The sequence below is a fragment of the Cololabis saira genome, chromosome 4 (genome assembly GCF_033807715.1).
Source record: "Cololabis saira isolate AMF1-May2022 chromosome 4, fColSai1.1, whole genome shotgun sequence".
Taxonomy (NCBI): Eukaryota; Metazoa; Chordata; class Actinopteri; order Beloniformes; family Belonidae; genus Cololabis; species Cololabis saira.
In genome coordinates this window covers 19,359,084-19,374,069 of record NC_084590.1, presented here as the reverse complement: position 1 = coordinate 19,374,069, position 14,986 = coordinate 19,359,084, and the positions used below count along the sequence as shown (strand labels likewise).

Below are 14,986 nucleotides of genomic sequence, written 5' to 3'. Positions count from 1 at the left end.
ATGGAGGTTGTGCTCTAATTCACAAATAAATCATCCAGAAATAAACAAATTAATCAAAGCTATCAGCTAAGCAACGCGATTACTCTTTTCCTGTGTTTGTATGACACAGATGAGACGTCACTGTACATGAATCAGCACATTAACTGTACGTGCCTGAACACTTTTACATTGTTATGAAATAATGATAATAATAATAATAGTAGAATTTCCTATCGAGCTCTACCCCGAGTCCCTAGAGATATGACCTTTGCTTTCCTGTTGACCCTTTCGCTGCTCAACTTACACAATGGACCTTTGATATAGAAACACATCATGAAAACATGTAAAAATAGAACACAACCAGTGAGGGTTTTGTTGTAAACCAGTCTGATTTATTTCATTTTCCAGTGCATCATATTCTTGGCCACATAGTTGTGGCATACACTCTTTGTTCAACAAAGTGCATGGATGAGACAGCTGTACAGGCAGAAGTTGATGCGGCAGCGGAGGAGTCGTTTACAGTCTCGCAGTAAGTGCTTGTGTCCTTCCTCGTGGGGCCATTAGAAATCTCAGTTGGCATTTATACATTCGGTTGAATAAAGGAGTCGGTAAGGCACAATACTGGAATAAAAGAACAGAACAGTTTTGAAAGACCGAGTAACAGTGTGAAAGCCTGGAGCCGCAAGCTAAGGTATGCCAAGGTAAGATCTGTTTGAAAAGGTCACTGCCTCTCTATGTCAAAGACGTTGGATTACTGAAAGGAAAACACGAGAAATTTTAGTTTAACAATTTAGTTGTGCAATTACAAAAGCTACTCATAACTAACACAATGACACCACTTTGAGCATCTACAATATTGTACGTCTCTACACGTAAAATATAAAAATTAAGTCAACGTTGCAGTCAGAGGGGTAGTAGTGGGCCAAATATGACTTTTCAGTGTGGATGGTGCCTTCAAAGCGCACAACCAACAGTTTCCAGAAGTGTCCAGTGCAGCATTTGGGGGGGGGGGGGGGGCTGTCCAACAAAGGCTGATGGAGGGGGTTGGAGGGGGTCAAGGATGAGGAAGAGGTGGAACAACGAGGTCCTTCAGGCTGCAACAGAAGACAAACAAGAAAAAAATTGAGGTCACACATTTTCCAGTTGCCTGATGCAGCCACCGCCATCACCCCTGCGCCCGTGCCACCCCGCGTGCCCACTCTTCCGCGGGCACATATGAAAGCTCACTTAGCAGCTTCTCCTAACGAGGCGTGACAGGGGCTGGCAGGGGTTGGGAAGCTGCTGAGGGGGGAGGGGGACAGCAGCTCTGCCATACCTTCGCAGGCTGTTTCTTAACAGTTCCTGCAGCAGGTCAGATGCCCAGATATACAGATATACAGCGGAAACACTTAAAAAAAAAAAAACAAGCAGCAGCAGGTATGAAGGCATTTGATAAGCCTGGAAATAAAGGAATTATTTAGTTTCTGTCATGTTTAGATTTTGATATAGTGAACTATTCATTATACATAATTCCTATGTCCTTAGTGTGATAAAGGAAAACTAAGTATACCATGTTAAAAGTTATATTATAAACACATTGATGTGATTTAAAGCTGCTAGGATCCAGGGGGTGGGTGGGTAATGTCTGGGGTTATGATTTTATTTTCATTTATTTATTTATTTATTTTTGCTCTTAATTTATGTGTTAATTTTGCATTGTTATACTTAATAATATGGGCATTACTTTTTTTTTTGTTTTTCTTTTTTTGTTTTGTATTTGTTTTTTTTTTTGTTATTACATTTATCTATTCATTTTTTGTTGCTATGTATTGGTGTTTTTTTGCACCATGTTGTTTTTTCAGAAAAAGGAAAAAAAGAAATAAAAATTTGATCACAAAAAAAAAAAAAAAAAAAACGTCTTTGAAGATATGGATCATTATCATCACTGCCACACCCCCAGAACACTAAAACATTAGAAAAGTGTGAGATGTTGTTGCTGCAGCTCCAGATGGTCTCCAGGCACTCGGAGCCTCTGGCAACGATCCCTCATAAATGGGCTACGGTTTTATTTTTAGATCTATCCTTGATCATGTAAAAGTGCAAATCAACAACAACAATAAACCTAGCTCCATTGAAAAACTAAGGTGAACCACGAGAAACATGAGTGTTACTATGTGAGGTTTATCAATGCGTAAGTAAAAGCAAGGACATTTCCAACAATGGAGACACACTATTGCTTCACAGCAACATTATAAACTGGAGCGACAATGACAGGTTGAGTAATTGTATTATTTTGGCCCTTATGTGAAAGCAGGGTTAAAGATGTCAAATTAAAGGGCAAAACACAATTGAGACCACAGCTTTATCTTTTTAATGAATGTGGTTACATAAGAGCCAAAAATAAAGCAACATTGAGAAGTCCTGTTTATTGTTCTGTCAGTGCACGTGATGTTGTACTGCACCCCGGTGGTAAAACAGAAGCACTGAAGCTAAGCAGTGAAGGAGAGTTGGCTGTTTTACCTGGACAGCAGTGAATCGTCACCATCAACCTCGCTTTAACTACTCAGCCTCTTCCACCTGTAAAAGCAAAGAACAGAGTTGTGTTAACCAACATGGAAAAGATCAAAAGCTGGTGCAAAAAGAGCAAAAAGATCTGCAGGGGGAGACTAAATGCATGACACCTTGTAACTGCAGTTGAGAAGATTTCAAATGTTTTTAATGAAGCAATTTATTTTTTTGTCTGCATCAACTCGGTCCGCCTACGGGACACTTTCAGGCTCTTTAACTCCTCGACCATAAATCTGCTGCAGGAGGATTACTGAGTCCAAAGAGGACAGTGGTTACAGTTGACTCTTCTGGGTTTGCTGTGTAAAGGAAATAACAGTGGGCCCTTTAAAAAAAGAAAAAAGGCTGGTGTAAAATCTTTCTCCACCAAGATTAGTAATTCCTTTATACCCAGTCGTGACTGGAAGTGGGGTATCAAACCACCATAGTTTATAAATGCAGATCGTCCCTCTCATCACGACAGGAACAAGACTCTTTAGACGTCTCAAAGCACAGGCAGCACTCCAGCATGACAAACTGCTCTCGCACCACCTGTGTTTCTTCCATGTCTTCCAATCTCTTAAACACAAATGAGGAAAAAGAAGTAATGGTCCAAACAGTGGAGGGGTGAGAGCCCTTGCAACATGTCGGTGGTTGGAATGCAGTGACGCAGGGTTAAAAATGGCAGAGAAGTCATTCGAGAGCGGTTTGGTTTTTAGCAGCGACGGCAGCGTTGAGACAAACTCGTGAATCTGAGCGGTTTTGTGTATGAGCTGACCTAAGTACAGCAAGAGCCGTGTTTCAAACGTGAGTAAGTCCATTCTCTCCACTAAAACAATTCACAAAGACGAAGAGTCACAATCTGTGGTTAGAAATTGTAAGAGGATGGTTGCTGTGTAGTAGGATGTTTAACAATGTCCACTGATCACCCACGCACGCTCACACGCCAGATTTACACATAATGTGCTTTAAATTCTTAAAATAAACAACATCTATTGTGCTCACATGTCATCACTTAATCAGCAGTGGCTGAGAGCCGTTCTCTGTAAAGGCAGTGTGATGACAGCTTTACCAAGCAAACAAGCCTATCACTGAGGTAAGAAAGGATTAGTATTGTTACCTAAAGTTAGAAGCCACAATGACTTCAATCTAATCGCTGATTAAACAATTATCAAAAGCAAAAACACCTCCGCCCAGTGTGGACGCAGATCAGCCCGTCAGCCACAGTCCGGGGATTCATCTAATGTCAAGCACTTATTTTCTTGAGGATTGTCTTCTTCCAAATATTCTACAATAACATTTGTTCTCCGTCCCCTTTTGAACTTGTCACATCAGCTTCACTTCCACTTCGTTCTGAGGCCTTTCGGCAAAAAGAAACACAAGCCGTGACTTCATAGAAAAGAGAAACCTACGTCACCCTGTCAAGTTGCTACCCGCCCCCCATCCCCTGAACGCACGTCCAAGTTAAGCTCATGTGAACGCAAAAGCCAAAGATCACAAACAAAACTTTCCACCTGTTTCCAAGGCATCAAAGCAAAGAAGACAATGTTTCTTGGCAGGCGAAGACAAAGTGTTTCAGTGATTGTTTTTTTTTCACTTCAGTGCTGAAAAATTATGTTGTGTCATCTCTGAAGTAATCCTCATGAAAATGAGAGAGGCACTACAGACATGTCCAAATGTATTTAGACAACAAGAGTTCTCATGATTTCTGCTTTATACAATCAACACTACAGAGATAAAATAAAACGATCAAGACCTTCAGCTTTTGTCTAAGATGTTTCACAAAAATACTGCATGTAACATTTAAGGGCTGAAACTTACTTGAACAATGTGACAAAATTCCTAAATAGGAACACTCTTAAACTCTATCTGAAACCCTACACACATTTATACACATTTCACACACACACATACAGTATATTGAATTGAAGCTTCAGCATACATTCACTGTTCGTCATCAGATCATGCATAAAATCTCAGTTTAAGTCTGATTCACACCACACCAAACATCAAAATGTTTCTACCTCTTGTACTTCTCCTTCCTCTTCCTCCTGTGGAAGAAGAAATCAGGGAGCAGTGAATTTGAGAACATCAAAAGGAGGGGAGAATAATACCTCTATAATGGTCCCTATTTGACCACAATCTCTTACCAAACTAATTCCAGCCTAAAAGTTTGAGTGAAATATATTTAACATGCTGCACAACATCAGGCACCTCCATGGAAAAATAAATCTTGAAAGTCCCATGCAGCACACAGAAACGGAAAAAAAGACAAAAGAGGAACAAGCCAAGTCTAGGAATCCTTAAGGATATAAGACACCTAGAAAGCAAAGCTACCTCACTGCCTTGCTCTTCTTGATCCTGCAAGAAAGACAGGAAAACAACAAAACAAATGGAGAGGAAAGGCGGGAAGAAAAAGCAAAGCGGTGAAGCAGAAGCTCAGGCAGAGGTTGGAATGTCTCAGAGAAGCAGAGCCCTTTTCACACAGCACTGTGAACACGGCAATCTTCATGGCTCGTGCTTTTTTCAACCACAGACTAATTAAAGCTGCAAGGTGTTGCACTTTAAATGCTAATTTGGGTTTTAATTTGATTCTAATTTGGGACCTGGTGGAGCCAAAATCCTGGGAAAGTGTAGTAATGCTGTGTGAAAAGTAGCTGTGTTGTTGTGGACTGACAGAAAATTGCAGCCCTGTCCTTTAGGTTTGATGTGCAGAGTGAGAAACAGAGAGGGCCCACTAAAGTAGGGCGTCTTGCTGTGTGTAGCCTGACAGGCAAAAGGAAAAAAATCTAAAATCTCTTCTGCTCATAAACGACATTGCTGTGGGCCAACTGTCATAACTGAAATATGTCCAGATAAGAGAAGAAATATTCCCTAAATTAAGTTTTGCTTGAGGGTCTTACAATAAACTCTTGCATTACTGATACACTCATAATAAACGTATGGAATATAAAACTGATGCATTGTCAAATAAACACTGCTGTTACTCCATGTAAACAAGCCTTATAGTATCTTTTTTTAGGCAGTCATAGTTCATACTTTAATCAACGCATGTTTGATCACATAGACAGAAGGAACGCAAGCGTTGTAACCAAAACTCTGGTCGAAATCAGTGTTGCTGCTGTATCTTTTACTCGACTTTGGCTCCTACATTTGTCATCGCAGTTGTAGTGCTGCTAACTCAACTATATGATTGGTCCATTTTAATGTAACAGCTCTGCAAATACGCCAGAACGTCAAAGGATGCTGCAAATAAGGCACACTGATCTACTGGAAGGTGGCAAAGGATGCAACTATGATAACAACAAGGGATAAGTGACTGAAAAGAGGCAAGTCAAAATCGGGAGGGCTTTGAGCAGGTAAAGAAATTACATGAATCTACCTCTAGCTCTCGGAGCTCTTCTTCCTCCTAAAAGAAATGACAAATAGCAGGTCAGCAGTCTGTGTGGGGAGCAAGAGAGCATCACAAGCATGCGCTACAGTCGTCTTCAAGTGGAATCTAAGAGGGTAGCTGAGGATTCAGGAAACGGCTACGACTGGGGGAAAAAAAGAGGACGTTCGCTGAAAGAAAAGGAAAAGACAGTATAACTTGAAAAAGAGGGGGAAGAGGCGATGTATTAAAGTGAGCAAACTGGGGGAGTTTAAGGATGAGTGGGAGCAAGGACCACCAAACCCAACCACACCAGCCTTCCCTGAGCACTGCACTGTGAAACCCACAACCACTGCTGGCTAGAAGGAGTAACTGGAGACAGAGAAGATCACAAAGGACCGTTACCTCTGACTGCAAATCCTCTTCCTCCTGGAAGGGAGCAAACCAACAGGAAATGGACAATAGGACAAAGAAGGGTCAAATGCCATACAGGTGTGTGTGTGTGTGTGTGTGTCTATGAGGAATGGGGCAAGAGTTAACACAGATAGACAGACAGACAGACACCAGAGGCAGATGTATTTTAGGACACACTCACACTAGTTGTAACGTGCCATGCCCAGGCACAACCGACCCTCCCTCCAGATTCCCCCAGATGGCCTGCGTTCACTGCACAATTCCCCCCTGCACATATGTCCTCGTGTCGTTAGAAGACACCCTTCTGTCCTGTGTGGTATTTTCAGCTGGGAAAAATGATGGCAACTCCACTGGCTAAATGGCTTATTTTCAGTTGTTCTGGTCACGTACAGCCTTCTCTCATTTTTAATTTTCGGAGGGCAACAACTTTCTGTAGATCATGACATGTAATGCATACACACTATGTACACGTCGCCATCCATGTATAAAATGCAGACATACTCGACCAAAGACCAGCAATCATGCCATCCTTACTCCATCCATACTCCATTTCTAATCAACTCTTTAGGGGTTGGTCGTGCTTGGGCATGGTACGGACTACCTAGGGTGGGTGCACTCTGTGCTGTAAGAAAAGAGTTAGAAGAAGGATGGAAGAAGAAGATGGAATCATGCCAATTCCAAAATATTAAACTACAGGATAAAAGTATAACAGTAATGGACACAAAGCTGGGAAAGAAATGTAGCCTTTCTATTATCTGGGAGGCGAGGCTTTTGAATGCATCAATAGGTCAAGAAATACCTTTTCCACCAAAAAACAAACACAAAAAAATGGCATAAACTGAAGTGAACACCTGGTAAAAAAAAAAAAAAAAACTAAAATGGTTTCTTCCCTTTCATTCCCAATGTTTCTTCCCTCCAAAAGAGGAATTTTTCTTGCCACTGATTGGCTTAAGGATTTTCTCCCACTTGGGGAGTTGTTACCTGTCATTGTTTATGTAGTAATTGCTCGGGGGTCATGTTCTGGGTCTCTAGAAAAAGCCTAGAGACAACTTCTGTAAAATGGAATTGAATTAATACTTCACAACAGAAGATCTAACTTTGACTTGGCAATATTGAAGAGCATCTTAACAGAAGATTGTTGTTGCTTTGATCCAGCTTTCAAGAGAGGCATAAAAACAAATATGAGTTATTTTAAAAGCTGATGGTAATTCTAAACATTCAGTTAATGTTATGAATCAATCTATGGAGCACTTTTAAAATGACTGGCAAGCAGACAGAGATGAGCAGTGATGATGACTGGTAAAAGCATGCACTAAACTTGCAGCACCTGCTAAGAATGAAATGTATTACTGAACACAGATACATGTAATTTGCATTCATTGTATGATACAGAATGAAAAATCTAAAAGGTTCATGTTATGCTGTAGGGTGGACTTTTGAATTACTTCTTGAGCTTGTAAAAGGTTTGCAAAGTCGCAAAAACCCAAAATAAACACAATGGAAATGTACACTGTTGAAGATTCAGTCATCGAGGTTGTGGTAACTCTCAAAGGCTTTTGAATCAACACAACTGGACTTCCTTTTCTTTTGTTCTTGACAAACTTTCACCTTCCATCCAGAAAACTTTTGGACAAAAGGTGGAACATCTTCACGAACAAAAGAAGGAGGTTCAGCTGTCTTGATTCAAGGCTTTGAGTGTTACCATGGAAGTATATTCTATGGCAGTGAACTGCTTGAAATGTCTTGTTTGTAGTACAAACTACACTTTATCATTTTTGAGCAGTCAAGTGACCAATCAAAGTAGTCTTCCCCTTCTTAGGAGACAGGGCCTTAAAGAGACAAGAGCTAAAATATAGCGTTTCAGACAGGAGGCAACGCGTTTCTGCAGCTATGCATGGAATGCAGAAAATGATTCTTGGTGATTCTTGGTGTTCTGATGGTGTTTCTTTTTTAACTGTTTAACAACTTTTCATTATTTATTAAAAGCAAAATCATGCTGCTACATTATGAATTATTCGGGTAAAAATTACCTGATCTTCTTCTTCTTGTTCTTCTGCTTCAGCGTGCTGTTAAAAGGAGAAAAGACAGTATGAGAGATGCACATAATAAACAGTAATATAAAATAACAGCGTACAGCGAGATGGTTATTCAAACAGTTAGGGAGGGTGGATCTTTGCGGGACTCTACTGACACACCTGGACAGGAGCAGTTAAAAGCAAATTACAACGTAAGCAGGTCAGAGGGGACTGGACCATCATAACAAGTGGTAAAATTAATACTTACCTGAATAAAAATACAGAAATAAAAATAAATAAAACAAAAAAGAAGATATTAGAAATTACAGAAAGGAATGTAATATCACTCATACTACAACATTGACAACAATGGAGAGGAATGTTTCGGACTGTGTTAGTAGGTGACTCAATGCAAACTTGAGGAGATGCGTACAAGGATTACAGCCACCTGAAAGGGAAGCAAGCTTTAAAGTAAAAGAGCAGGACATTAGACGGAATGTGGGGAGGAATGGAAGAAAAAAAGAGTGTATTCCAAGAATGGTGAGATGGTGTAGGGAAGGAAAAAATGGAAACGTTGAAAGCATGGACGAGGCTGCAAAAGGACAGGAGGCTAGGCTCTAGTCTAGGTAATTACTGTGTCTTCTGCGACCTCGTCAGTTTGTTCGTCTTCCCCCTCTTCCTCTGCGGGAGCCTCATCTCCCGCTGTTTCTCCTTCTGCATCCTCATCATTGGCCTCGCCACCCTCACCTTCCCCGTGAAGCTCCTCCACCGGAGCCTCCTTGTTGGGAGGTGAAAACAACAATGTGCAATGAAGCAAAACAAGTAATGTAACTGGAAAATATAAATAAATCACTCTGAAAAGTGAACATGAAGACGAGAGAACTGATTCTATTCTCTCTTCTGCACCTTAAATTAAAAGCAACAGCCAAGTATCAATGAGTTAAGCACGGCACAGAGTGGAAACAAAGGAAATACCTGGTATACCAAAAGCTCTTCAATTAAATTATCTAATTGTGTCAAACTATGCAACAAACTGCCACACATTAAGCAGTGCATAATATTTGATAACTGTGAAAATGCATGCCCTAAGATGATTTTTTCTTTCTTTGAGCAGAGCTTGGTCAGCTGTTTTCAGCTGTTTCAAATATTTGTATATCATTATAAACGCAACTTCACACCAAGAGAGGTGCAATATTTTATATATATATATATATATATATATATATATATATATATATATATATATATATATATATAAATATATGTACATCAGATAGCAAATAAATCAGTTTTGCCATCAAAATGTTGAAGTAAAGCACATTTACTAAATAAGTACCGTAGTAAAAGAAGAGCTCAGCCTTCTTCGTTAAACTTTCACAGTTAAGAAAGAAAGACAGTTACAACCTGTAATTCAGGTATTTCAGCATTAAAACGCCAAAACAATGTGGCTAATGAAAGTGTTAATGCAAGTGTTTAATCTGCATGTTAACTGGAAGGAATTTTTTTGTGAGAGAAAAACAGTTGGAAGCTCGCTGGATTCAAAAGAAAAACCACAACTCTAAACAAGGAAGAAGGGACATCAGTTCAAACTACCGTTGATGGGTCATAACTCATGTGGTCTGAAGGTTTGTCACAGTCTAACAGGTTATTGCGTTATTGTGAATTTCATGCAGCCTAAACATTAATGGATGTGATGGGTGAAACCTAGTAGCCATGAGGATACTAAGAGCCTGTGACGAGTTATGGATGAATCTAAAGATGAGCAGGTGAAGCACAGTAAAATGAAAGCGAGCTTGATGAGACAAAAGGGAAAGTAAAAACGGTGTTACTACTAAGTCGTCGGGGTTTTCCTCAGCATGGGTCCCGTTCTCCACAATGTGCTCTTTGTCAGCTTGCCGTGCTTCCTGTGTCAAGGAAATGATGAGGTTTAACACAAATATAAAAATACACTCTATATTGAACACCACATATCCATCTAGAATGGTTTTCTTTAGAGTATTTTATCTGGTCCAACAAATTATGATATATAAAGAAAAGTAAGCAGTCGTTGTGGACAGTTATGATTTAAACCAATTCAGCCCTTGCAAGGCGCTAAAGGAAATGCAAACCCTCTGAGGAACTGAGGTTGAGTTATTTTAACCCGAGCCTTGCAAATGTTAAGTAGCATAAACTTTCTGGCTGTGATGCAACATCTGTGGAGGTGGCATGAATTTGAGGTGAAACACCTCAAAAGACTCCTGAGATCTTTTGGTTTACAGACGATCAGTTCCTGCAATATTAAAAGACTGAATAGATGTGTTTACATGTGGTTTATCAGCAGTCAACAATAACATGGGGTATTAAATTACTTTGATGCAAGTGACTGAAGTGAAAACAAATGTAAAAGGACACAATTATACATGATTGCTTGATGATTTTTAAATTTCTAGAATTTTTCTAATTGCCTACATCTCTTTTTGTGTGTATGTTTTGATTCTGGGGTGATGCAGAGGTCTCAGAAAGACACAAATGCAGTATGATACATCAGGCATCAAGGGGTGGATGACTCAGATAATTTATCTAAACTAGGTGGTGTTTTTCCAAATTCTGTTGACAAATAAACTGCAAATTATGTAGTATGTACATAAGCGAAAAGCAATAACTTGAAAACTTTTTTTTTTTTTAAAGCACATACACACGAGGTAATACACCTATTATATTACATGAGCAGTTAGGAAAACCCAGATAGACTGCATGTTTCAGAAAATTTTAGAATTTTGTAAAATACTGTGTAGTCCAATGGTTCAATAACAATTATAATTACTGTAATTATTAGCATAAAGTTGCAAAGAAAATATAGATTTCATCAGTGATGATGAAGAAGTCTGCCGACGGGTAAAGCGGACAATATCCAGCGGCCGTGACTTCTCCTCGGGTGCCACTGCTTTAAAAACAAGACAATTCTGTTGAGAAAAACACTGCAAGATCTCAGGGACACATCAGAAGACCATTATCAGAGAGCACAGTTTGTTCTGCGTTCACAGAAGCAGGGCTAAACTCCCCCACAAGAAACATACTATGTAAACAGATCCAGAAATGGTGCCATCTTTTCTGAGAAAACACTGCGAAGGAAAAATTCATGCTGAATGATGAACAGTTTGGATTAACAGACACTACCATTCTGGACATTGTCTTTTGCAGGGAAGACCTAAATTGACCTTTTAATATGTCGACAAGTGCATGATACAATGATTGCTGCAGGGAACGCCACCGAATAACAATTTTTTCTAACCCTCAAAAACCTAAAAAGAAAAACAAATCAGTATGATTGTGTACAATTGTCTCACTGTTTGGGAATATTTGTTCATTTGAGTTTCATCAACCAGAACGATACTATTGTAAAAGTACTTTTTTTTTTTTTTTTTTTACATATGCCACAGATAAAAACTCAAAACGCTTCTAACCTTTGACCCGGGAGGAGGTGGCAGCCCCAGGAAGGAAAACACAGCGTTGTCCTCTTTGGCATCGAAGAAAGTTTCATAATCCTGCGTGGAAAAAAGTTAAACATTCTTTACAAGTGTGCAACCGGCTACTCGCAAAATAATTTAGTGATCATTTATTCTTCTTGGCCACACTCGCCAATGAGACACATCAAGGTGCATCTTCTTTGCTTTTCTGCCATAAAATTCAGGGTTCTGGAGCCAGTTGCAGGTTAGTAAAGTTCTTAAGCGTGGATGTGAGCTCACCCCACAGTAGCTCTCATCGTTGAAAATCTGAGGAGGGAGGGGGATGCCGTTGGCTGGCTTCTTCTCCTCGGGGACGTTCTCCCTCATCCACAAGCGGTTGTCCACGTTGCAGGCGATGTCCAGCTGAGTGTAGTCCACTTTAATAGCCTCCAGGAAACCCACCACATCTTGCTGCTTCTTCTTGATCTGAGAAGAACCAAAATGGATCGTGCAAGCCTTCAAAAACCTCTACTGATTGCACCGCATGTGGGGATGAGGCTGTAGTGTTTTTTTAAAGTCTTAAACTCTGCTGTTTAGGTTCACGTCAGAGGCGAAATCCTCCATTCTTTCACACTTGTCCTGTTTCTTAGATCCAGCTAAATTTACTTATAAGCAGTACTGGAGTTGAGAGGGGATGAGGGAGGATGGCATCCCCCCTGAAATAAAAACAGTCCAAATCATCCCCCCTGTAAAACTGCCATCCCCCCTTTCCATCCCTTATGTCATTTCATCAATGAATGTGGTTTTACTGCTATTTCAACATTTAGAGTCATCACCAGAAAAATAACACCAGAAAAATAACTTATTTGACAATTTTCACCTGTTTCAAGTAAATTTTCACTTGAAATAAGTAGGAAAAATCTGCCAATGGGACAAGATTTATCTTCTCATTACAAGCAATAAAATCTTGTTCCACTGGCAGATTTTTCTACTTATTTTAAGTGAAAATCTACTTGAAACAGGTGAAAATTGTTGTTTTTTCGAGTGATGAGTCTTGTTTTAAGTGTAATGAGATTTTTTTACTAAAATGAGACATTTTCACTAGAAATAAGACAAATATTCTTGTTAAGATTTTGAGTTTTTGCAGTGATCCATTCTACTTATCCTGTGAAGGACAGAGTCACATTGATAAGTTCAGAAAACTGTTTTTTATTGTTGTGTTTTGATGTATTTGATGTAAGCCCAGTGGATATTTCAAGCTTACAGAAGGCTGCATTTAACTGCTGCTATGTCATTCCTGCAGTATTTCTGCAGGTGTTTTGATCAGTGCTATTATTTGTAATATATTATATTATTTGTAATCAGCACAAATGATCTGTCCCCATATGATAAAATCCACCATCCCCCCTGATTTTTTTTTACAACTCTAGTACTGCTTATAAGCAATCGATTAGCTGATCGGCAATAACTATTGTGACCCATAAGCCCCCGAGGTCATAAAGTTCACTGTGCAGAAATGCAAAACAAACAACTTCAAGCAAATATTTGTCCTATCTTTCTTTTATCATTTTATATTGGATCATTTTGTACTTTGAACCGTTAGTTTTGTAGTAAATGACAAATCAATTGTTCACTTTGGAATTTGGGACACAGCACATTTATTTTTAAGTAATTCTCACAGATCATAGTGCAAAGAATCTGTTGAAAGAAACCAAAAGGTATAATCCAGATGAAATTAAATGTTTTATTTCAAGTTACTGTGAATGGCAGACTAGTGCAGTCAGTCATGAGGTGTCACCTGCTAATTCTGGGTAGAAGACGAACCTGGGAAAGGGCCAGCAGGCAAACAAGTCCCCTCGGGGACAAAGCCCTGCTCTCTTTTGTGAGACAACCCTGCTAACGAACGAACTGAGACGACACGCCAGCTCTGCTGCAAACTGCTTATTCAAGTTGGCCAAAAGTAGATCTCGCAGCTGAATTCACCCTCCCCTCTGCAGTTATCACCCCACCTTTTACACGGACGGTGATTTCAATTTATATGTATTTTCTCAAGTTGTGCAGAAGAAAGTTCTTTCAGGGTTCAAAGCCTGGGAGCCCCTGTTGTGGACGGGGAATCACAAACAATTGTGGCATGAATAATCAAATAAATAAAAATGGTAATAATCACTGCTCACGCATGAATATAAACCTACGTGAAGTAAATTTCCCAAGTAGAGCTCGATGTGAGAAATTAAAAGGGGGTGATATTAATTTCGGGGTTAATGCCGCGTTCCATTTGTCCTCGGAAGTGGGGATTTCCCAGTTCCCAGTCGGATTTTTCAACTGGAACGCCCCTCGAAGTGGGATTTCCCACTGGGAATGTGGGAGAGTCTTCACCACCCCCGAGTTCAGATTCCAAGATGGCTGCCCCGGTTGTAAACAGTAGAAGAGAGCTCTGTAAAAATTCGTAGCACTTCATTCTAGTTTGGTCACACTAAATCAGTCGTATACAAGTATTATTTGGCATATATATGCTGCTATAGTGTAATTTACATTTTTCATGTGGTATATGCGAACTACAATCTCGTTTTCCTACTTTGTAACTGGAACGCTGATAACTCGGCTGTGACGTCATTCCCAGTTCCCAGTTCCGACTTCCGAGGTAAATGGAACGCAGCATAAGCCGACGCGACTTCGTGGTCGATTTAAAAAGTACAACCTGCAAAGTTCACCCTATAATGAAACCAGGATTAAAACACTGGAAGAAAACTCACCGCCGTGGATCCCGACGAAGTGGCGAGGTATACTTTAATGACCATTTTGTTACAATATATTTGGTAGAGTTTGCAACAAGGAGGGTCTTAAAGGAGCAGGCAGCCTCCCCTATTATTAGAGCGCACCGGGACATAAACGGGGTTATTTCTGTCCCCGGACTCCGTCAGTGCGGGATTGGCGGAGCGGCCCCTGCCTGGGGGGGCCGCGGCCCCACAGCCTCGCTGATAGGCGGCCTCGGCCGTCCGTCCGAGCAGGGGACAGAGGAGATGTCCAGCTCCTTCCAGAGCAGTGCGGAGACAGAAATAGCAGCAGAGCGCTGCAGCTCGGTGCGCTTTTCACACTGCGGGATGAAAACCTGAAACGAGCTGCTGGTGAACCTGCGCAGGTGCCGTCTGCGACCCTGCTGCAAACTACACATCATTCAGTTTATTTTTAATTAAATCATTCTTTTTTTTATTTTATTAATGCTAATAACTACGGAAGAGTATTAGGGCCAGGCAGGAGAA

At 40.2% G+C, this 14,986-nt stretch overlaps 1 protein-coding gene across 2 annotated transcripts; it reads right to left on the bottom strand.

Annotated features, from left to right (window-relative positions):
- Positions 1 to 349: 349 nt before the first annotated feature.
- sh3bgr (SH3 domain binding glutamate-rich protein) lies at positions 350 to 14,637 on the bottom strand. 2 transcript variants are annotated; one of them, XM_061719093.1, is made up of 8 exons: positions 14,480 to 14,637; positions 12,027 to 12,212; positions 11,745 to 11,825; positions 10,131 to 10,205; positions 8,936 to 9,079; positions 8,317 to 8,352; positions 2,479 to 2,535; positions 350 to 1,073 (listed from the first exon to the last, which is right to left on the bottom strand). In XM_061719093.1, exons 1-7 carry the CDS (start codon positions 14,522 to 14,524, stop codon positions 2,518 to 2,520), a joined length of 585 nt encoding a protein of 194 aa, XP_061575077.1. In that variant the 5' UTR covers positions 14,525 to 14,637; the 3' UTR covers positions 350 to 1,073; positions 2,479 to 2,517. The 2 variants fall into 2 exon arrangements, with proteins under 2 accessions (XP_061575077.1, XP_061575078.1); XM_061719094.1 differs by lacking the exons at positions 8,936 to 9,079; positions 10,131 to 10,205.
- Positions 14,638 to 14,986: the final 349 nt, after the last annotated feature.

Bases quoted from the DNA above. Each gene is read 5' to 3' on its own strand.
- sh3bgr (XM_061719093.1), bottom strand. From the start codon at position 14,524: ATGGTCATTAAAGTATACCTCGCCACTTCGTCGGGATCCACGGCG. The intron at 11,826-12,026 runs GTGAGCTCACAT...TTTTCCACGCAG, and splicing joins ACGATGAGAGCTACTGTGGG to GATTATGAAACTTTCTTCGA. The intron at 10,206-11,744 runs GTTAGAAGCGTT...TCCTTGACACAG, and splicing joins CACCTCCTCCCGGGTCAAAG to GAAGCACGGCAAGCTGACAA.